The following is a 24,185-nucleotide window of genomic DNA, read 5'->3' as shown; positions in this document are numbered from 1 at the left end:
CGCGCTCCCTCCGCGGGGGGCGCTTTGCTGTCCTCACCTTTCCCGAGGGGCTCCGGGCTGGCGGGACCCGAGCGGCGCCGATCCCGGAGCCGGCGAGGTAGGCTACAACCGGCGCGACCGCGTCTCCCGCTCCGTCCCCCGCGCTTCCGGTTGGTGCCGGGAGCCGAAGCCGCCGCCGCCCCCGCACCGCCTCGCAGCGGCGCCACCCCGCGCTCCGCGCCGGGCCCCGCGGGGAGGCGCGGCCGCCGGCGGCTCGGGGGTGCGGGCGGCGCGGCGCCCTGCCTGTAGGGGGCGCGGTGCCGGGCAGGGCGGGCGCTGCCGGCGCGGAGCGGCCCCTCGGGCTGCGGGGGCGGCGGGCGGAGGCGAGCGTGGCCCCCCCGCCCTGGGACACGAGCGCTGGGGTACGGCGCGCGTGGCCCCTCACGGCCTGCGCACCCTGCGTCCACACCGGGAGCGCTGTGGTGGGGCTGGCGTGAGGCGAGCGGGACGGAGCATCAGCTTCTCACAATCACACAATCGCAGGCTCTACTAAGTTGGAAGGGACCCACAAAGACCATGAAGTCCTCGCCTTGGACAGGACATCCCCAAGAACCACACTACGTGCCTGAGAGTGGTGTCCAAATGCTTGTTGGTCAGGCTTGGTGCTGTGACCACTTTCCTGGGGAGTCTGTTCCAGTGCCCAGCCCCACACTGTGTGAAGAGCCTTTTAATATTACCCAATTTTAATCCTCCCTGACACAACTTCAGGCCATTCCCTTGGGTCCTGTCACTGGTCACCACAGAGAAGAGATCAGTGTCTGCCCCTCTGCTTCCCCTCATGAGGAAATTGTATCTTCAACGAGGTCTCCCCTCAGTCTCCTCCAGGACGAACAGACCCAGTGCCTTCAGCCTCTCCTCACACAGCTTCCCCTCAAGGCCCTCCACCATCACTGTTGGCTTACTTTGGACACCCTCTAAGAACTTTATATCTTTCTCCTATTGTGGTGCCCAAAACTGCCCCCAGCACCTGAGGTGAGGCCACCCCAGAGCAGAGCAGAGCGGGGACAATCACATCCCTTGCCTGGCTGGCGATGCTGTGGCTGATGTACCCTAGGACAGGGTTGGCCCTCCTGGCTGGGACTGCCCAGGGAGGTCAGTCTCTGGCAGAGTGGCTGTTTGCTTGTTGATCAGCTGTGCCAAACTTGGGAAGAGCCTCTGGACTAAGCAGGGCCTGTTCTCTCCAGTGTTTCCTCTGGACAAGTGCAGCCCAACCCCTGCAGGTGGAGGGAAGGGGATGCACTGCCATGGCGACAGCTTTGGAAGCACAAGCTTCTTCCTTCCAGGGTTCCTGCTTCTGTGACAGGTAGCATGGCTAAATTTTTTACCAAAATGACCAGATGAAGGTAACAAAAAAAACCCTGCTCGTTTTCTTGTGCCATGGGGGCTGGGATGGTGTTTTCCCAAGATACAGCATATTTAAGTCCTCGGTATCATTGGGATTGCCATGATGCTGTGGGTGAGGGTTTGGAGGTCCCAAGGAATAGGAAGGGAGCAGGTTTGCTCCTACAGCCAGTCCTCCTTTCAGGAATATGGAAGAAGAGGAGGACTTGACTGGCAACTTGCCCCCCACAATCCCTCGTACATACTCCCTGGCTGCCCAGGTCAGAAATGAAACAGCCATACAGATCACTTCTTATCCAAACATTTTAATGGCATTGAGGTATTCTGCTGTTGCAGAAAAATTTTTGCAAATAGAATCATCTTATTACTGTTTCAATAAGACAACTTACTGCTGTCACACTTAAAGGAAAAGACTCAAAATACTTGGGGAGCAAACAATTTTTCTATTAAGGTAAACGCATCGCATGGCTGTGACAGCACATTTTCTGTATGATACAATTTATCATGCAAGACTCAGTGCCTAGCACTGATTTCCTCTGCACTCCCCCGGTCATCTACTGCTGACTGTACACTGAGATTTTATATTCTTTGGAGAACTGCAGCTCCTTGCTCTCTCTCATATTTGACTGTTGTTGCATACATGTGTGGATCTGCCATATAAAACCAATGGTGTAGCACAGTGATTCACAAAGAGCTGTGCAGCATCCCACTGAAACATATCCATTAATTGTACATCTCAAAGATGTATGGTATCAAGGTGAGTCATGGAAGAACACTTCACTGATTAATGAAATATAATTATTTAATGGATATCAGAGGCTTCCCCCATGTTGTATTAGTTTGGTACAACTAATACAACAAGGGGAAAGCCTCTGATACCCATTAAATACTAACACCCATTTGAAGTACTAATTCTTTCTGTGCTTAAAATAAAACATTTCACTGAACTATAAAAATAGGAGTAAAGTTCAGCAAGATCTTAAGCACTCAGTGCAGAAAGCATGTGAAGACAGTAAGAAAGTCGAAAAGCAGGCACTGGTGACCCCCTTTTGCCCACCAGATAGGTTCAGTAATGCCAGGACAAGCAGTGAGGGAGGTCAGCATGCTTTGGCTTCCCCTGCAGTTTCAGGCACTTCTTGTCTGATCTGAGAGCACTTATGCTTTCTTATGAACTGATATGTAGTAAGCCTGGAGAAGCTTCCAGTCAAAGGTGCCACATTTTAAAGGAACACACAAATATCAAACAACAAATATCAAACACAAGTCACATGAAACTAAGCTCTGGAGGAGGAGAGGTGCCACATAGTCTCTTAAATGCTGTCACAAAACTGTTTGTCCTTCCTGCCAGAGGCAATTGCCAATTGGTTAAAGAGATTTAAAAATCTCTTTTAATGTTAAATCACCTGTTTGATAGGCATTTTCCTTGAGCACATGCATTCAAAGGTCTCTTGCCTACTGTGCTTTGTTTGGGCATTTTTGCCATGGCTGTGTATCTGTAGAGCAGGGATTTGCCATATCTGACTTTAAGCTCTGGTTGCAGGGCCTAAATAAACTATTCTGGTAGCACATGAGAAATGAGGGGGTGGTTAATATTTCCTACTTCAAGAGGAGTGCAGAGTCTGCACCGGGCAATGTGTTAACATGCCACTTGTTTAAATCACATAATTGCACCAGCTCTAGTAGAGGACAAGTAAGAGAAAGCAAAGTAGTCTGCACAAGGACTGTCCAACCCCGTGCTACACTGTTGTGAAGCTGAAAGGTTTTGAGCATGCATTTTGGGGCTTGTACTCTTTCTCCCCTCTGGCTAGTGAGACTGGGTATTTTCAAGTTGTTTTTCCATTATCAAGAAAATTAAATTAAAAATAGCTAGAAAAGATCAGAAACCAGTGTAATGGCAGTTTCTTAAGTGTATTGGTTTACTGTATAGAACAGTGAGCCAACACATTGGTGGTATGTTTTCCCTCCTTTCTGAGGCAGCAAACTCAAACAAAGAAACTCAAAAGTTACCTCTGGAGAGCTCAATCCTAATCTCAGGCTTCTTCAATTAATATGGGACAGGCAGAAAAAGAAAATATTTAAAAACTAACAAAAGTTATTGTAAAACCACAAAATTTGGCAAAGGATAAAGGCAGTTTTATCAACTTTTAACTCAATTTTAGAGTTGAAAAGATTCATATGAATTGTTTCTTTACGTCTCATTACAGGTTGTGTAATGATATCTCACCACATTTCAACATGGAAAATACAGTGTCATGCATATGTCCAGGTGGTTTAAATCATCCTGCCTGCCAAAAGCACAAGGCACAGCCCTGCCCTGCTTGTTGAGCCCTGTTCCTGCTGCTGTGCTGCCCACCTCACCTTCTGCCAGCATGGTGTTTGCATGGCTGCACAGGGAGTTGGGCTGTGCAGGAGAAGCAACTGCAGAGAAAAGAAATCAGTTTTCACTCAGAGCAGAATGCAGCTCATCAGGCAATTACACAAAGACTTGCCAGCACAAAGGCAGGAAAGGAGCAAGGGCTGATAAAAGCAGCTGAGAGGGGATGGAGCCTGGAAGTGCTTTTTTAGCAGTGTGGTGGTTTATGCCAGCTTAAACTGTATGTGAAACTCTAGACACAGATAATTTGGAGGTGGACACCTGCTCTGTATTTTTCAATTCTCCTTCAAGACTGGCCCAGAGTTCATCTCAGGCTTAACACAGAAGTTTCTTTAAAGCACGACTGCTTCTTTGGTTGCTATGGCTTGCTTCCATTTCTAGCTTAAAAAATTGGCCGGAAAACATGGTGGAAGTCATGCCTGGGATATACTGGGAAGGTTGTACACACTGCTGTAGAACATGTAGCACTAGTGTATGCTAGTGTTAATCTAGCTAGTTTGAGCAGTGTTAGCTGCAACTACATGGTGTCACTAGGTTTATGCCATTTGTTCCATCAGATTTGTGATCTGGAAGAGGTGAAAAATAGATCACCTGAAAGCGCTCTCTACATTATTTTTGCTTGCTTTCCAGACTGAAATACGTGCAGGTATGTCTGCATATGCTGCAATCCCACACCTCTGCAGTTACACCCCAAAACATAACTAGCAAGATTGGTTTCATGACTAAAAGACAACTTGCATGCCAAAAGACAACTTGCATGACAACTGCTAGCCAAAATAAGCTGCCTTTTCTCTTTCTGGTTAATAGCAAGTAAAAAATCTAAGGAATTGTCTTTGGAATTGGCTCAGAGGCAATCTTGCCATTCCTGGGGTACATGGATGATGAGTGTACACCCACAATCACCAGCATGATGCTACATGCAGTCCCCATGCTCGCACAGCCAAGACCGTGATTCCTGTTTGCTTCAGCAGCCCAGTCTTTGGTGTCCTGTGGGAAGTGGCTTCTTCTTGTCCTTCATGGGAAATGACGAAAGAGCTTGTACCAATCATTATCTATCTAGGAGACCCATCTTTGTTGTTGTTTTCTTACCTCTTGTTTTTTAAAAAAAATGTTTAAATAAGGATTTTATGAAAGTGCCTATATGGTATATTTAACATGAAATTATAAATATAGTATTAAATATTAATTAATTGTAAAAGTATTAAGCACAAAATTATTTAACATAGACCAGAATGATTAAGTGCAGACGTGTGGCAGAATATGCTTGTGAGCAGTGGGTGTGGATCAAGTACCTGCTTTGTGCACAATGGTTTTCAGAACTGGCATGTTACAGCTTGTACGCTGTCTTTTGATTAGGCATGTGTTCAGTGTAAAAAGAACATGTAACTTCTACAAAAATATCAATATAATTAGTAATGAGATAGCCATGAGATGGCAAAATATTAACAAGAAATCCAATTCTTGATTGTTTTACAAGAATGGTTTTCTTATCTTTTTCTGGCACCACAGTTTTTAGCCGATCATTATACTCAGCTGTAATCCACTCACTAGTACTCTGCTCAGCTACCATTTCATGACATACTTTTAATTGTATATATCTATATATATAGCTCATACTCTTCTCTTATATTAAATTTTCTGGTCCACTGGACCTAATTTATTCTAATTTTGGCAGATTTTTTCTCTAAAATGTAATACAGCTTAATACTGTTTTCTTTATTTTAGAGCTGTACTGAAATTATTGTAGCTTTGCCCATTTGTGTTTTCTAATCCACATTACTCCAAGCTCCACTGAAGCAACAGTCCCTTCATTTATCTCAACATTTTTTCCCAATAAATTGCTCAGTCACAGAGTTTGGGGAGAGGCAGGCACAATTCCACCACCTCTGAGGACCACCAAGGGAAGATAACAACCCAGAACTTTCAACAAATGATTTAAAGCATAGTATCATATTTTCTTTATTAATACCAATTATTACCAAACTATTTATGTCATTTACCTTTCTTCTAAAGTAAATGCAGGTAATGGAATAATGAAAATTTTGGCCACCATTGGCAGAGAATTGGTTTGAATTACAAAGAAAATATTAACTCCTTTTAATGATGTACTGTAGTGTACAGTAGCTTACATTTTTTGGTACTTACTTAATCCACTGGACATTATTTAATAACAAATCTGTCTATTGGAGATCTCATATTTTTTTCTCTTTGTATTTAGAGATTAAATAAGACTAGAAAATGTCCATAATATTAGACTGCCTCAGAAAAGTCATTACTATAGATAAATCTGTTTAGCTGTATCATCTCAGTCCCTTTTCCTGTGATTCCAAACAAAGGTAATCAACTTCCCCAAAACACAAGCACACTATTAACAGTTTCTAGTTATGACAGGAAGGAAACAAAAATCCCTGTAAACCTATAACTAGTTTCTGGCAACAGTGCTAACTGATCAGGAGCACCACAAAGGAGTTACATGCCAGACAAGACGAACAGGAGAAACACTAGGGCAGGAATTACAAATGGAAGGAAATGTTGTATTTCAAACAGACACTAGACAGCAACCTGCCAGTACTGCAGCCCTCAAGGGTCAGTCCTACAGAGAATGAGGACATCTAAAGAAAACCCAAGGCAAAACTGTCTCTCTGTTATCTGAGAACATCCACAATGCTGCCGACAGTAGTCCTGTGCAGAAATAATGTACACCTGTGAAAAAACACAAAGAGTCGGCAAATACAGATAGCAGGTTCACTGGCTGGCTCGGACAGCATCTGAAGAAAGAACTATTTAAAAACACAAGAGGTGGTGTTATAATGAGGAAACCATGGAGAGCAGAAAGCTTATGATTATTGACAGAAGTTGATTAAGAAATGGATTATTGTCTGTTAGGATGTTGGAATATCTACTGCTACCATTATCCTACGTATCTTTATGTAAATTTCCTTTAATTGAGGTATTCATTTACAATCATTATTTTCATTGGTAATGTGCTTTATTTGCATTTGAAAGCAAAAAGAGGAAAAAAATTAAACACAACTGGCTGACCCCTACCATGTGAGAAAGGGTTTGCTTTTTGTCACTCTGACCCAAATGGATTAGGGCCAGGAAATAAAGGTCAAACTCTTACCAGTACCCCCATGTGTCACATTTTTATTACATGGAGTTTCCAAGAAAAATATTCCAATTTGCGTCAGTAATTATTCATTCTTTATGCATTATCATGTCAGTTTCTGAATTTATTTTGAATTCAGAAATTACCTTTGAGTGCCAGGCCTATTAAAAAGCAACCCTTTGTGAAATACCCTTCAGCAGTTAGATGTGATAGATTTTGTAGCTGCACATGCTCTTTTTTCCCTTTTAAGAATTTCCCCTTCTACAGCAGTCCCACCGTCACTCGAGTCATAAACTGCCAAGACCGTGGTTAGATTATGCTCCTTTGTGGATTTGCAAGTTGCTGCCTTAGTTAGAAGATGTCTGAGGGCTGTAATTGCTAAAGCACTGCACAGGGCTGGAGCCACTCTCTCCATACTGTTGGACGCATGAGGTACAAGCATGCAGCGCCGTACCCTGCGTGCTCCTGTAACACTGACCACAGAGAGAAGCTTGACGTCAGGTTTTAGCCACCAGCCACATCAGAGAGCTCTCTCTCCTGTGGGAATTAGTTTGGGGCAGTGCTGCACCTTTCCAAGAGAGGAGGCAGAAAGGTGAGCGTCCCCCCCAGCCCTGGGCTGCCCAGCCCCACCACACTGCAATGGGGAGACATTTGGGGGTGGCAGGGGTTTCATGGGCACAGCTACAGTTCTGGACACAGGGCTCCAAAGATAAGCTGCTAAAGAAGTTTCTGGTTTCGCAATTTTAATGATAACTTTTTAATCTGGTCATTATTTTCTTTGATTGCTAATACCTTGACCTCTGGTGACAGCTGCTGCTTATGCCTGCTAAACTTTAATGCAGGCTACAGTAAAGAACATTATGATTACTTGAAAAGGCAGAGTGTAATGCATTTCAGATTAACAGTGAAAGAAAAGCTATTGAAGTTAGAGGTTCACTTTGCCATATGACTCTATGCTGCTTTCCTTATTATCAGTACAAAAAATGAAATGAGAATAGCACATCTTTTAATTTCCTTCTACTATTACCTCTTGATTTGCATTCAGAGCTCCCAGAAGAAATGCTGCTGAATTCAGAAGTAGTCTATTTAAGCTGCATGGTGTTTAAAAATTGCTGGAAGAGGTTAAGGTGCTCTATATTATGCAGTTGACCTTACTAAGAAGCTGTGTTAACAATTTAGATTTATAATTTTGTTAATTTTTTTTCCCAAGCAAAATTCATTATCTCTTTTTGTACCCCTGAAGGCTAAATCTTTTGATTCACTCTACCTTATTTTGTAAGATTTCTAAATTATATTTAAACTTCTTGTACTTAAAAGGTTGCTTTGCCAGTGTCTCTGAAAAGAAGCATTTTGTTTCTGTCTCTCTTTGTGCCTGGTCTGAAGAGACTGTGTGCCCTCACAATATTTTACCTAGGAAGAAAGAACCCAAACCCTCCATCTGCAGAGTCCTGCAAATACATTTGAATTCTTTTATCTGTCACTATTATATCTTTGTGGCCGACTGGGTTTGAACAAGATGTCCGTGGAAAATATTTTTAATCCTGCCTTTACCTAACAGTTGTAGCCTCCTGGTGTACAGGCTTCAAGCTTCCCTGGATTTAACCTTTCTTCCCTGCTTTTGTCGGCACTGGGCCTGGTCATTGAGAAAAGAAGAAATCCTAACAAATTAACAATAGTGAAATGTGCCAGGGTAGGGAGAGCTGTACCCTGCGACTCTTTAGGCAACGCAGCCCTAAACAGAGGTGTTTGTGTTCTCTATGCTGCCTGAGCCAAAAAAAGGCCATTGGTGGAACCCTGTAATGCAGAACATTTTCCAAAATGCCCAAGGTGTCACCACCCTGGCTCAGTGGTAGCCAGCAGTGGATATTTATTATGGACACTGCCTCCTGGTCATATCTCATCTGAAAATTCATACTACTGTTATGACTCTGCCAGTAAATAAAACAGGACCAGGAGCTCTGGGCCCTGAGGCCAAGCAGCAGGGACCAGCCATATCAGCACTGTATGGCCTGTGACCCTCAGGCATAATCATCCTGATTAGGATTTAGAACAGGTTTATGTTTGTTCAGCCTGCACTGTTGCAGGCAGGAGGGGGCTGTGCTGTAGTGTTTATGCAAGTGGGTGTGATGGAGGTGCAGAGCACCTTGGGTCCCACTGGAGGACTGTGGAGGCAGGACAGAGACAGGACAGACAGCTCTGTAGTTTCCCCTGGAAATGGCCTTGCTGCATGATCCCCCATAAGTAATGGCTGGACACTCTCCTGCAGAGGTAGCTGGCTTGGGCCAAAACCAGACCAAGTGCTGCACCTAAAACAGGATGGACCCTGAGCAGAGCGTTGCTGGGGATTGCCCAACTCCCTGCAGCCAGGCCTGCAGACCTGTCTGAGAGTCAGCAGCAAGGCAGTGCCCTCCGTGAAGCAGGAACAAGTTGTGACTCGCAGCTGCGAGCACAGGGTGAAGGCAGGATGGATGTTTTGACATTTCAGTGTTTCTTGAGTTCCTATTCATTCTCCAATCCAGTGCAACAGCCGCTTAGACTTCCTACAACTAGTGCAATATATTGACAGCTGCCTTCCTGTTGTAAAGTCACCAGAGGGAGCAAGGGAAGGCCAGGACAGATTCTAGAGCCAGAAGGTAGTTTTATTCATCTAATCTCTAGGTATTTAGACAGTGATTAGAACCATAGCAACTATCTGAGCCACTTGAATTAGTTAGATACAGAGATAGCAACACTTGTTATTTATACAGCAACCTTTATTGGAAAATTTAAAAATGTCAGATACCTGTTTCACTGAGTAGGTAAACTGCATTCATTTGTTGACATGTAGGTGCCATGAAACCTCTCTTTGTATCACTGGGATACAACTACACGATAGAGACTGTTGGCAATAAATAAGTAAAACAGTGAGAAGTTCTAAAGAAAAAAAGAATAAACCAAAGGGGATAAAAACATACTAAACAGATGAAGAATTAGTCTATATGCAGAGCCAAGCCAAAACTTGGCAGCTTTATAAACCAGCTAACACAGAAATAAATGAAAGTCCAAACAATAGGAACAAACCTGGAACAAATAAAATCATGAACTCAGAAATGTTACCAAATGATTGCAAAGATAAAAATGCCTGTTGTGTCCCTGTAGTTTATTCTACTGCATACTTTGCTTCTGGGAAGATTCTGTATCTGAAAAAGCCATATGAAGTATATTCATCAAACAGCACAAATGGAAATAAATATTTCTCACTTGAAATGATAAGACACAAATTTCTCTCTATATTATTAGCTGGTTTTCCTCTGAATCACCTTGAACTTCTAGTCAGACAGCAAAGTTAAAATAAATTATTTCATCATGCTGCAGAATATTTCTTAACTGTGTAATTCCTTCCTTTGCAGAATGCAGGTATCAAGCAGATTGTGGTTCTGTGTCAGCATTTCCCCAGTGACTCTCAACTTTTGCAGAATTTATGTTTTGACGAAAAGAATGTAATTATTTTTATTGATAAAAAAAATTGTATGTGTGTACTGATTCTACACAGTCCTGCTCAATGCCAAAAATAATATACTCCGTGTCCAAAGCAAAATGTAGACTATATCAATGAGGTCATCTCTGAAGCTTAATTATGAGATAATAGTTGCAACTTCTAATTTCAGGCTTAATCAGTTTTATGACATCCAGCTTCACAGCGCAGAATGAGTGTGAATGCAGTAGGAAAGACTTTTGTCATTTGAACATTGTCATTCCCTTGGCATGCACTTGGCTGCCATCTGGGCTTGCCCAGCAGCAGTACAGCCATCCCCAGGAGCATTCAGGAGGGGAAAGGGCACATGCCAGACCACCTCTCCCCTCATGGCTGCAGGCCCTGAGAGACCTCCCCGTGGTCATCGAACCCAGAGGTCTCTCAAGTGCCCTATTAGCCAAGGTCTTGAGTTTGCCAACCCTGAGGTAAAATCCTGCCCAAGATAAGATAACCTGTAGTGCTCACGTGTCCTGACTGAGCAGGACAAATTAGTTAGATAGCTAAAATTAAGAATATATCCCTTCTTTATTTAAACCCTTCCAATTTAAATGTTTTCTCCTGAGAAACAAATGAGCTAATGAGACCGTGGTGTTGCGTCACTGCCGGACTGTCATCCCCTGTGGCAGGGATGGATCTGACTGGCTTTAATCTCATCGTCCATCTCTCAGTGCATGAAGGCCAACTGCTGGTTTGAGGCCCAGCAAATGACAAGCCAAGTTTGATATATCAGCCAATTAGTAGCATTGGTATTTATGCAGGAATGAAGCTGAAAGTGCAAATAAGGCCAGTGACTAAACCTTTCCAGCAATTACATTTAATAAGGTACTGCATGTTATTTACAGGAAAGATAGATCACACAACTTCTACATGTAAATGCACAGAGTGTGAAGACAAAAGCTGTACTTTCATAACATGCTAAACAAAATAAATAAACCAGAATTATTTTGGCACAATAACTATTACATAAATAAATATTCTAGAACATAATGAATTGACATTTATTTACAGTCTATTGAAAGTGCAAACAGTTGGCTGAAAATTAAGATATGTGTAAATGTGTAAGACCAGAAAATGTGTTAACCAGCCACGATTAATTCTAGCTGCAGTTTAAGGTTTTAATGTCCAGGAAAATATTCTCTTGAAATCCATTTGTGCATATTGTGCTCTTTTTGAACCAGTCCTTTGCTACTTTTAATGCTATTGATTTTGACGACCTTACTTTTAAACTGAATTTTGTAAAAACTTGATTGGTAATTTAAAAAGAAGAAGTAAAATGTAAACACTGATTAATCTATTTATCATTCAAATATTTTCAGTCTTGTCAGTTTTCTGAAATGGCCACACTGCTTGTAGTAGTAGACAGTATGATTAAGACTAGGAATTTTTCTTAGTATTTGTTGTATTTAAAATTGAAATATTTGTAAGTCTTCTCTGAATGGAACTATACTTTGGATCGCTCTTGAACCTACATTATTTCATCAGATTCTTACCTCCATCTTCTATTGAGGTCAAGAGTAGCTGAGCAAGCTAAACTGACGATCAGTTTTGGTCCTGACCTGAAGCATAAATCATAAAATACAGATTCTTAATTAGGGAGAAGAACCCACTACCTACCTTAGAACTGTTTAAGTTTTTGTTCATTTCCCACTAACTATTCTATCTTTTGCCTTTTTTTAAAATCTGTATGACGTATCACTTACTACACTTTAGGATGAATTAACAGTTCATAACATGGCCACCCATACAGTGCATAAATTCTTCCTCAGCCAAAGTTCTCCAGCAGGCTGGTACATTGTGCGTTGCCTAAGACCTTATGGTATGTTTTTGCTTATTTTTGTAGTGGCAGTGCAGTAGCAGAGAAAGTGAAGTTCTTAACAAGTGACCTTGAGAGGATAAAAGATCGTTTCTCATCATTGCTTCAAATGTTTATGCTCGGCGCGGTTCCAGTCGGTGAGACATCTGTGATAAAGTTCTCTGGTTGTCAATCACATTTAATTGCCGCACGTAGCTCCGAACATCCTGATGGTTTTTATTAGTTAGGGCTGCATCAGGATCTGGTGAAAGAGAAATGATGTAGGATTGATACACGTAAATGGACAAATGCCTGAACAAAATGCACAACTCCTTACAAGCTGTCACAGGAACGACTAGATCCTGGTGAGTTAAAAAAGAAATATTTAGAAATTGCTCTCTTTGAAACCTTTTCTCCGTATCTGATGGTCTTTCTGGTTACTACCCCCACAAATTAACTTTTCTTTTGGATATCCTTGGCTACATTTACTAAAATTGATGGCCCTTGGTTACAGTTTTACACATCATCTTATCAGTCATTAGCTATACATTATACAGCTAACAAGTACAATTTAAAGCTGCTCATTTGCTTTTGAACCAGCAACTTTCACAGATTCAAAATTATGTAATTGATTTAAGCCTCTTTTAATGCAATATTCTCATTTTAAATATTTGTAACAATATAGTACTTAGTGGCTGCCCCATTCAAGCCTCAGAATTTACTACCTGTTTGCATTACTTAACCACATTTTACCTACTCCAGCAGCAGTTATGGAATACTACTGAGTTAAATTCTAAGTATCTTCAGCCCCATAAGAATAGCGTACAGTGTAATGTAATATGTGTTAGGTAACTTAAATTCAACTAAAAAATTATACTGAGGCATCTACATTACATTACACATACACACCCACAAAACCCATGGAATTTGGATCCAGTAGACCTATATACTGACATTTTGTTATATCATGTATAATGAAAATCTCCTTCCATTTCTAAGTTGTGGAGGTCTCCCTCGTGCTTAATACATCAAAATTAAAGACACAAAGCCAGAAAAATCTGGATTGTGGATGAAAAAAAATCTTTCTTAATTTCTACCATTCTACAAAAATGTCTACAGATCTTCTACAGTTAAGCTTTGACTCATATGGAAAGAAACTATATTTATAAAAATATAGTTTTATATTATTTATTCTGTTGTTTCAGAAAGAGGAAGGGTACTGTGAGTCAAAATGGATGAAGTGCTGAGGAAATGCCCATGTGACTGAGACTGACAGTGCAGCTCGATGGGATGAGACCCACAGAGAAGCCTGTTTGACCATACAGCTCTGTCATCTTACATGGCCTCAAGGAAGTTCTGGTAATTATACTGACAAACAGGTTTTAAATCCACCACCTTATGCAGTTATGTCATTTATAAAGGTCATGTCTCCAGACTGGTTTCATATTAAAACAGCATTTATCCAAGCAAGCATTTGTGTGCTGCTGCCTGCTAGACTTATTTCAACCACTTCTGAATCCAGGGTCTAATTTCAACTGGCTCTAATCTGACAGATGGGTAAAGACCTCACAGATATTTAGCTCTTTCGCATGCATGGAAAAGAGACAGAGGAGAAGGGGCTTATTAGAGCTTCCTGAAGGATATTTCGCCCTGTGAAACATCACAGGATCCAAACATGGAAGAATCACTGGAAAGCAAGCTCTTCAGTTCTGGTACACACAGAATTAGTTGTAATTACTGTAGCTACTGATGATAATGCCGACAGTACAGATGTTGTAATACACTTACTGAAAGATTGGCTTCGGCAGAATTTCACTGTCCTGACAGTGTTGGCAATCATGCGCTGGAAGGAAAAGATGGGATGCAATCAGAGAACAAGCACTGTATTTCATCAGCATTCAAACGAAGCACCTCTGTGCCTGAGTGCGAAGACACATGCCAATAAAAGCAGTCATATGAATGAAAATATAATTTTAATGCTGCTACTTTAATGTATAGGGTGTGATTTGCATTTACACAGGCTTTAAATAAGCATGAGTATAATTTACATGCGCTCAGAGAACTCTTTCCCTTGCTTGAATGCTGCAAAAGGCCCTAAGAAAGAATGAAAATCAGCCCCTTCAATGTGCATTTCTTTGATAACATCTTACCATATTAAAAAGTAAAAGGAATACGATGGAGTATATACACGTTAATTTAAAGACTATCAGCTCCTAACAGCAAGGTCATTTTCAGAATATATTCAGCAATTAAAGAGGTTTCACCTTTTATACAAACTTGAGTTTAAAAGGCAGTCCTGGAAGCTGACAGTATAAATAAGCACACGAGGGTGATTCCACTGGCAGAATGCTTGGTTCACAGGTGAGAACACCACTGTCAGTACTGTGGCCTGCAGCCAAGTTTCATAAACAGACCTGTTACACAGTGTTACTTTGCACAAGTGTATCTAACTCAACCTGAAAAGTGGATTCACTTTTGGTGGACCCTTCTACTGACAGTTCACCAAAAAAAAGCAGAAGTCACTTCAGTCCTTCTTGGCTGTGCTTCCTCTTCAGCAAAAAACCCCATCATTTCATTCAATTCAGTTTCAATCAATACACTTGCTGTGATAAATCAGATGTTATTTTACAATAGATTTTAAGAAAATAAATTAAGGTTAGTCATTCAGCAAAACATTAGCTCTGGACTGTAGAATTTTAACTTGTTTCTATGATTAGCACCACAGAAATAATATACCCACCAGTATGGGTCAGAATTAGTTGTTCTACGTAATGTCAAATAAACTGAAATTTCAGCAGTTAGCTAAATAGTTTGATTCAATCCCTGCTATAAAGACAACATTTGTTTCAGTTTCTTTTGCTTAGGTTAAGAAAAAAGTAGAGGAAGGATATGCTACTCCCTATCAGACTCTAATGTCTGTGTTTCAACTCAGCGACATCTTCTAACAGCGCACTCTCACCAAGATTAACAAACTAGTTAGTCATAAGGTCTCACAAAATGCAATTATATATCTCTTACTAGTGAACAAGAAAGCCTGGGGCATATGCTCCTCTAAATTCATTATAATCTTAAATGAAATCACAATTATAATCTTAAATGAAAATGTTACAAATGAACTAAGCTTGTGAAATCTCTCATTCCAGAATGGGAAGCACCACTGTAAGACAATCCTTACACACACAATGGATAATCTCAGACAGTTTAATGTACTATCAAGCATACAAAAATGAGTTGGTTGGTTGGCATAAGAAACACTATTGATATATGATGTCCTAAATGTTTATGGATTACACCTTGTATTAGCAAACGAAACTGATCTAAAATATGTTATTTCTAAAACACACTTTCCCAAAAGATCCAGGGAATCCAGAAATGCATCTACTTATGTTGTTCCTAAAGTTATATGTATCTACATGTATAATTCAAGTAAGTGTAAATTTTATCCTAATGTAATTTTCATACCTCTTCAAGTCATTATTACTATGCAGATTCTCTAAGGCACTTACCTTGCAAACACTTTCACAGGTGCTTAGCATTAAGCATGCGAATAAACTCCACTGACTTCAATGGAACCTCTTAAATACTCAAGGTAACTGGGCTGAGACAGAACACACTGCATGGAACAGTGTCGATTTTTCAGTCTAACCCAATCAAATGTAAGTCAAAACAACACAAGCATATAAACATGACTGTTTCACACTTCTATGGCTTCATATTTGGCTCTGTTATGTGATGCTGCTATTTCGATTTATACCAGTTCAAAATATACTCATCTACAATGACTGTTTCAAGGAGATCATAAAGCTGAACTGCACCAGCCAACACAATGAAGTTTCAAGACTGTCTAGCTTCAAAGGAAGCTTTGCTAAGAACACTACATTTTTAGGAAGATAGCTAGTTTTGCTTGATGTGCTTTCTAGATGGATTGTTAAAACACACCCTAAATTTTCATACCCTAAAGTATTTAGGTTTTGAAGCTGCATTTCATAATAATCTTTGGAGTTATTATTATTTAGCTTCATATGTGAAAACTTAGATTTATCAAAAAAACTGTTCTTTGGAAAAATTTTACTCTTTTTTCTCTCATGGGGAGTTTGTTCTCAAAAAAAGCAGAACATCCAGAATAAATACTGTAATGCAGTACTGTACTGAAAGAAAAGTTATGGGTATGTAGTGAAGGTTTTTAAAAAGGTTTTTGCTATTTTCAAATTTGCCATTATGTGGGCTCTTCTAGGCAAGGAAAAATGGGAGTGGCAACGGACTTGTCTGACTTCTGGTTAAAGGCTGAATTGCCTGGCTTCCTTCAGTTGGCTGAAAGACTTCATTTTAAATGGTTCCTTTGCCTTTTCCTGAGCATGATGTGATTCTATCTGTGCATTCAGAATTATCCTGGCAATGATGAAATACAAACCAATGAGGAAGTGAGTCTTAAGTCTGAATAAATGTCGCCTAAAGAAAGCATCACAAGCCAATGGCAAGATTCTGAAGCATTATGTATCTTTGAAGAGCTCTTTTCAAACTACTTTTTTTCCAAGTGCTGTTCTACTGTCTCAAAATGTCTAAGCTCCTAACAGTTCCCCTTTGTAAGGTACGAAGTGAACAGAAAAACAGGTTATGAAACAAAGTGAAATTTCCCTTCCCAAATCCCATAGGTAAGTTAGATTGTCTTCTTCTGATGCAAGAAAACTAGAAACATGGACAGAAAAAATGTTCAGATGGAAGTTTAATTGCCTGCTCCTTTTTCTTCAAAGAGAGGATTACCTCTAGTCGATGCCTGCAAAGATTAACCTCTGTTTACTCGCAGTGCTAAGCAAGACCACTATCAAAAAGCCATACAAACCTAAATTTGGATCTTTCTGAAATAGAACCAACTGCATAATATAACAAATAATGGCTACTACCAGCATGCTGTGTATACACAACAATACCCTTTCAAGTTTTACAGTCTGGAATTGTGGCAGCAGGCCAGCACATTATCTTCTAATCCATTCCAAACCCAGGTTGCTAAATATTATAAATATTCATATATGCTATTGAAAACTACTCAGGGCTTTAGTCACACACTTTTTGCATAATCTTTATGTTCCAAAAATTAAAGAATGTTTGCCCCCTTTTTTTGCATATGGATGAGAGTGTGAATTCCCTTTTGTTCATCTCCACAAAACCTGAAAACAAATATGCACAAATTCTCTAATCCTCTTTTCTCACCTGAAGGGTGAAGAGGTTTGACAAAAAGAAGCATCAGTGGTCAGCACCATGGCACTATCTTGTGCTGCCATGGCAAGTCAGCACTTCCAGAGCTTTTTCCTGACTTCTGCTCCCTCTACAGGTGTTATTCCTAAGATAATGCTGGGTAATGTCATATGGAGAAGGTGCCACGGAAAGTAATCTTTGTTCAGGCTCTCTGATGATTTGAGAAATGGCACTGATAAAGTTTCCAATTAATTGCATCTTCCCTTTGTCTGTGAATACAAAATTCTGTACTGGCAGTCAGAGTGCAATTAGGCAGCTGAGGTTTGGAAAAAAAAAATCAGGAAGTGGTCAAGGGTATGAAATACCTGTCCCTAAGGAGAGTCATGCTCAGTACTTTCCTCACTTTCCTCTCTCTTCTTTCCCTGCCAAGACCTAATTCTAGGAAAGCACTTGTAAATTTTTTCTAAATACTTAGCTATAAAAGCAGTGTCACTTAAATGGTGTCTATAGCCATGTGCTGCAGGTTGTAGGTTATCCTGTATCTGCTAAATCATACAGAGTTTACAGGAACTATTACTACTGGTGCTATTTAGGTGCTTGCCTTCAACTGAGAAGAGGGTCATTCTAGATCACAAACTAATTGTGTTTGCAGCCTTCTGCCATCTTTGTACCTTTCACATACTTGCAGCTCTCAAAATCTTCCCCACCTTCCAAACTAAAACTACAGTGTTTAAAAAGCTTTAAAAGTTTTGCTCCTCTGTAATAAATACGTCTTCAGTTATTGCACAGATGAGCCTTCTGAAGGCACATTTACAACTAACATGTACTGTCAAGTCACTAGGGGAGAAGGGATGTAGGTGGTTTGGTATCATGTGATATATGCCAAACTAGATTGTACATCTGAGCAACACCATGGTGAAAACAGCTTGCAACCTCTCCCTAACAGCTTCTTGCAGTGAGATAAGTAAAAGACATTCAATACTTCTCTCTTGCTTGCTATTGAAGACAAAGCCTTTTACTAAAGACTTACACTACAAAGATCAGTAATTTAGTAACTTTGCCTACTTATTGACAAATGCATAAATAACATTTTCCAGGCTGGATTTTAAGGCTTCATGCAATAGCATGAGTAAAGAGCACAAACAGTGCAAATACAAAGACTAAGAGCATACCTATTTCTGACATGTTCAGTACTGTTTACCCACATCTTGTACAAACCAAATGGGTCTGTTTACAAACTACTCTCTTTATCCATAGCCCATAGACTTTGCCACATGTGGTTACTCTCTTCCCTGGCTAGGTGTCCCTGTCCTCCCACTCCTCACAGCCTCCTCCAGATAAGGCATCTGTGGGGATCAGGAGATGGGGAAGGGGAAGAAAGAGCAGTCAGTCACAAAGGCAGCAGCAGGTAAAGCTCAGCAGTGCTCTGCAGAGTGATGTCCCCTTACTACCGCCAATACCACAGTTCTGTCACTCCACCACTGAAAAGATAAATATATAGGAAAATGTGGCAGGAAAAAATTGACTCTGTCTTTTTCTTTGTTAGTTTCAGTTGCTAAAAAAGACTAGGCTAATGTGGCTCAACACCATCTGTCTGTTTTTCCCTTCTTCTCTAGATAATTTTGTTCAATTTGAAAAAAGAACCCAGAGTTTTCAAACACAAGAAAGCTCCTACCAATTTTCTGTGAAAACAGATGGCTGTGGACAAGAGAACGATTGTGTAAGTGCCCTCCTGTCTCCTTCAGGAAAAAGGCTGTAGTGGAAGTTCCTATGTTATGACAAAAGCCTATTCACACAGAATTCCCCAGCCATGAAGAAACAACACATGCCCCAGCCATGAGGAGAGATCTGAGCAGAGCTCAAGCAGCCATGAAACACAAATGTTTAGGAAACCAGGCCTTGCTGTTTCTGGCACTCAGGGAGCTCCTGGCTCAGACACTGCCTGACAGCTTCTGCATGTTTTAAGATGCATCATTTAATATAAATAATAACAGAAACATTGCAAAACAGGAAAGATTTAAAGGAAGCTGTTTCAGCTGAAGAGATGCCACTAGATCAAACTTCTACTTTTGGCTGCCAGTTACAGGAATAAAGTTGTCAGCAGCACATCAGCTGTCGGGATCAGGGCTCTGTGGTGAGAATGCAGATGCAATGCCAGAGGCTGTTCTCAGTTTCATCACTGTGCTTACATGGAAGTCGGAGGGACCCACCTCCTCCAGTGGCAAGTCGCACCACCAGTGGCAGCTACCCAGATATTTTTATTCATAAACTTCAGCAAACATAAAAGGAAATAATCTTCCAAAGAACCAAGATGTTTCAGAAACATTAGTAACAGTGGCTCCCAACAATACTCTAAGGAATCTCCATTTGCTTATGACACAACATTGTGCAGCAGAACAAACAGACTGAAGCAACAAATGGCAGGACATGATTCCTGTGAAAAAATCTGGTTCCTACTTTTCTCCTGAAAATGGCAGAGTAACATCACGAAAACACCTTGGGCTTATACTTATTTAAAAGAGAGGAGCATTTACCTGAGAGGTATCTGGCTGAGTGGTCTTGTCTTCACAGTTTAATATCTGGCAATTATGTGTGGATATGACAGTTTTAAGCTTAACGCAAGTGGGCGGCAGCGACTGAGGTTTAACAGTAGGCTTTTCTTCTTTGCTTGACCTGATGACACACGCAAAAAGCTAAAAACTGCCAGGTCCACAGTCGGATTTGAACGAATTATGTGGGTGGAATTTGAATACAGGTTGCTCTGAACAGCTATGGGTTGAGAAAGGCAGTAAAAGCACCATAGAAGCATGCAGAAGAGCTAGTGAAGAACAATAAAGAGATAAGATGAAAGATATACTTGCAGTAATGCCTGAAGAAAAAGCAGAGTGAGCTTTTAGGTAGAATACCAACTGAAGAAAGGCTTAGAATACAAAAAAGGAGAATGTTTCCCTTCCTGGTGAGCTGAGGAACATGAGACAATATTGATTCTCTAAAAAATATGCAGCAGCAAAAATGCATTAACTGATCTTCACATTCCTCTCATAAAGAAAATGATCAAGGCTCAGATTACTGGTACTACATTCTTGCAGTGTAAAATATTATTTAAAACTTTTGGGAGCTACTAGTAAACTCTTTCTGGGGGTAACATTCTTTTGAAGATAAGACAATGAACAGACTAAGGTACAGAGGGCAGACCTGAAGCAACTTAGATATAGATCAGTTTAAGTTGCTATAAAATTCACTCTTGGCATTGGGAGTGCCATAATGTGGTACAGAGTGGTGCAGAACTATTCTTAAATGACAAGCCTGTGTTAAACTTCTGTCTATGGGAAGTGCTTACAGGAAGCTCCTCCCTCCTGTAATGGCTTTCACACAAAATGAGGCATAAAAAGCTTGAAGCACAGAGCTCTGAGGCCAGTGGATGTACTAGCTCTTCTGGCTCAGGAGGTGTAAACAGGCCAGGTGAGGTGGAGATGTTGGAGCCAGCCACAGAACCATGGCTATAGCAATGCAGTTGCCATCCATTCTGGTTTGGAGGTGTTCCAACCACATCTGAGATCCCTTTTGTGTCCCCCAAAGTATTTACTATCTATATTGTTATATCTATACCTAATTACAACAGGCAGTGCAGAAAAAAAGTCCTTTTCTGCAGGTAGAAGGCTCAAAGCCTTTGGAAGGAGATGGCAACACAGTCTGCATATGTAATTACAGAATGCCATTATTGCAAAGTGAGGTCAGGCCCTTACTCAGGCATTAGCACTGCCATTTACTCACAAAATGTCTCATCTTAGTAAAGGGGTATTTTCAACCAAGGACAGAGGCTATCCTGGAGCTACAGATTAAAATCTAAGAGAATTCACTCAGAGTGATGATCACTTTTCTGTGAAGTTTTTAAAAGAGCTTAAAGTACTCCTTTTTTCCCCTCTGCAGTTATCAGTGCTCAGAGGGTCAGACAAACGCCTCCACAGTGCAGTGGAAATAACTGGAGTTATGTAACTCCAGGGGAATGGAGTGGTTCTGATTACTGTACTACTAAGAACAAGCACATGTAGGTGCCAGAGGAAATATGCTCTAGCATGGCTGCTGAATGGCTGAGAGGAAAAAGCCTCAAGTTGTGCCAGGGGAAGTTTAGATTGGATGTGAGAAAAAATTTCTTCACTTTAAGGGTGGTCAGGCATTGGAATAAGCTGCCCAGGAAAGTGGTGGAATCACTATGCCTGGAAGTGTTCAAAGAGCATGTGGTTGTGGTACTCAGGGATGAGGTTTACTGGGGAACCCAGTGGTGCTGGGCTAAGAGTTGGATTCAGGGGTCTTGGAGATCTGTGGGTCTTAGTGATTCTGTGATTCTTCTGTTGACTGCCAGAGCAATAAGTCAGGTTTGGTTTTCCTATGCAGATGCCATAGCTGTGTTTGGCTAATGCAGGTTCTCAGATACAGGTGTCATTAACCACATTAATGAGGAAGATGACCTTAGTAAACAAGAAAATGTCTTCTCACTGCTGAGAAACTCAAGTTTCAGTTGAGACTTCTGCAATGGAAAGTTGCCTGCCTGCAGTTTTTGACAGTGGTGTTTCAAATTATAACAGCTTTGGTGCAGGAGTTATATAAAATTTGAGCATACTCATTGATTCTCCTTTCCAGTAGGAAAGCAATCAAGCCACAGACACCTCTTTTCATTTGTGAAGGGAAAGAAGAAATATATGCTGTGCAAGTTCTTTTCAGTGCTTTTTTCATTCTCCAAGGAGCAATGCAGAACCACCCCAGCCTGAGGCAGTTCAGACCTGTTTGAAGGAACAACAGTTAAAATCACAGGTTGGTCCCAAACTGTTAAAAAGTGTCTCTAACAGCTCTGCTTCCTGTGCCTGATGCTCTCTCTCCTAGGAAACATTTGGCTGTGCACAGCTCAGTGGACAGTTTATTCTCTACCTCTGTGAGGTTTTCCAGAAAACCAGAGGCCCCAGGCTCTGTGCACAATGCAGGCTATTTTTGCCAGGTCTTGGTCCTGCCTTCATTCTCTCTAGCCCTGAAAGTCACTGTTGAGAAGTTCACTCTTGAAGAGGTGAATAGGGAGGTATTTTTAAGTTTATTTTCAAATATGTCATACATACCATTTTTTCGAAGTTTACTAGATTGTCAGTGAATGTCTTGTTTCCCTCGTGAGTAAATGTCATGTCTGTATAGGAATAAAAAACAATAAAAGCTCATTTCTGAGTCATGGCCATAGAAAATAGCAGAATGTTTTATCTACCCTTACAAAAATTGTAGCAGCTGTAAAGTAAAAAATTTAGGTTTTAATTTGCAGCATTTCTAAGACTAATAAAATTGAGGTATGATATTGAGATGTACAAAAGCAGTTTGTCTTGTCTCTGTATCGTGCTTTTCATAATGGAAAAAGATCATACCTCACACTGAGATTGATTTTTGCTTTTTCTTGCTGCTACTTTTATCCTTCAGATATTTGACAAATAGCTTTCAAGTTAATAATTCTGGTAACATCCAAGCTTACCTTTTATAAGCAGTGGCATGAAAGGAATTATTGGAGGGTCCAATTTAGCTACAGTTAGTCTGTAGGCCCTATGGTTTCTTGATGGGTCCTTACAAAAAAAAGAAATCAAATAATTACTAATATTATTAGTATTATTATATGTATCAACACACTGCATGCATTAATTTAGATGTCATGGCATTTATTAAAAACATTATTTTTTCCTGTGACTTTAAAAGTGCATCTGCAAATTCAGACACCTTTTCTCATTCTTCCCGACTGGTTACAGAATGCAACCACTAAACACAAACATTTTTTCATGCCAAATAGCTAAGTTAGATATGATTACAAAAATATTCTTCATAAAAGAAACTACATATTTTTTCCTCCCTCCTTACAGCTGCAGATCCAGTTTTTCTTATGTTGTAGCAATAAAATGTATTGCCTGGAAAAATCCAGGTTTAAAATCAAAATTTCCCATATGTACTATTGGAAAACAAGTGATAAAGCTTTTCTGAGTTCCCAGATTAACTTTGACTGGTACATAAGTTCTCTCAGAGTAGGTTCCTAAGAGTATAATTTATTAGTCATACATACTTGTTTTAGCAGCTCTAAAATGGGATCATAAACTTCTTAAAGTCAAACAAGGACATATAAAATGTTCTGAATCAAGCAATTCAAATCAGAAACTGAATTATCTCAGATTGTGCATAGAATAAGGGATCTATTGCTATTCACCATTAAGCTTTCAAACTCTGCATAGATCTTCTTGAACTTGCTTGGGAGTTTCTGTTAATAAAAACAAAAATAGCAAACCTTAATTAAATCCGATCAGTGCGGTATTTTTACTGTAAATGCTAGTTCCTTCTACAACGCCCTAAGTCAGGAAAGTGCTCTTTTTTTTGCCAGATATTTCTAACAATGTGCTAATCTAAAATACAACATGTTTCCTAGCAACCAGATTAAAAATAGAGACGGGACCAGCCATGAAACCTGGATCCTGATTTAAACCCTGACTTGAATTTAGTCCTTTGGGATGTTTAGATTCAGATTTTTGTTGGCTCACATAGCAGTCACTGAATTCAGAATGTAAGTGGAAATTCATGTGGATGCTTTCAGGACATCCCTGATTATAGCCTATCTGAAAATATAATTTACACCCAGCTTGTGTTGGGGCAGATCAGTTTAATTATTCATACCTATGATGAACTGCCCTTGCAAACATTCATATTCAGGCCTGGGCATTTCCAGGAGGTCTTTTTGCTCATGCTGATGCATTTATTACTAAAATTCTTGACATGCTCAGGTCCTCCATCACTTTCTGGGGTACCAATTAAT

The 24,185-nt window shown here is 40.5% G+C and overlaps 2 protein-coding genes and 1 long non-coding RNA gene across 9 annotated transcripts in view; 1 reads left to right on the top strand and 2 right to left on the bottom strand.

Annotated features, from left to right (window-relative positions):
- Positions 1-219, bottom strand: part of MAP3K20 (mitogen-activated protein kinase kinase kinase 20) — a 65,527-nt gene extending 65,308 nt beyond the window's left edge. The window contains exon 1 of the mRNA XM_084209695.1: positions 38-219. The gene's annotated coding sequence lies outside the window, so the exon portion shown is untranslated. The remainder of the gene's footprint in view (positions 1-37) is intronic.
- LOC311156046 lies at positions 54-14,045 on the top strand. Its single transcript, XR_014616324.1, has 4 exons — positions 54-97; positions 4,312-4,400; positions 12,218-12,534; positions 13,375-14,045. It is a non-coding gene; the product is annotated as an uncharacterized lncRNA (long non-coding RNA).
- RAPGEF4 (Rap guanine nucleotide exchange factor 4) overlaps positions 11,342-24,185 on the bottom strand; it is a gene marked incomplete at its 5' end in the record, with an annotated part of 141,706 nt that continues 128,862 nt past the window's right edge. For 5 of the 7 annotated variants that reach the window (XM_084209690.1, XM_084209692.1, XM_084209687.1 and 2 more), the window contains 5 exons: positions 12,231-12,431; positions 13,958-14,012; positions 22,471-22,535; positions 22,869-22,956; positions 23,586-23,636. In XM_084209690.1, coding sequence (XP_084065816.1) covers positions 12,304-12,431; positions 13,958-14,012; positions 22,471-22,535; positions 22,869-22,956; positions 23,586-23,636 — 387 coding nt within the window. In that variant the 3' untranslated portion in view covers positions 12,231-12,303. Of the gene's footprint in view, positions 11,934-12,230; positions 12,432-13,957; positions 14,013-22,470; positions 22,536-22,868; positions 22,957-23,585; positions 23,637-24,185 lie in introns of those variants that run through there. The other 2 variants (XM_084209688.1, XM_084209693.1) reach the window with 2 other exon arrangements.

The sequence above is a fragment of the Fringilla coelebs genome (assembly GCF_963513975.1).
Source record: "Fringilla coelebs genome assembly, chromosome: 7".
Classification (NCBI taxonomy): Eukaryota; Metazoa; Chordata; class Aves; order Passeriformes; family Fringillidae; genus Fringilla; species Fringilla coelebs.
This window is presented reverse-complemented; position numbering and strand designations above follow the sequence as displayed.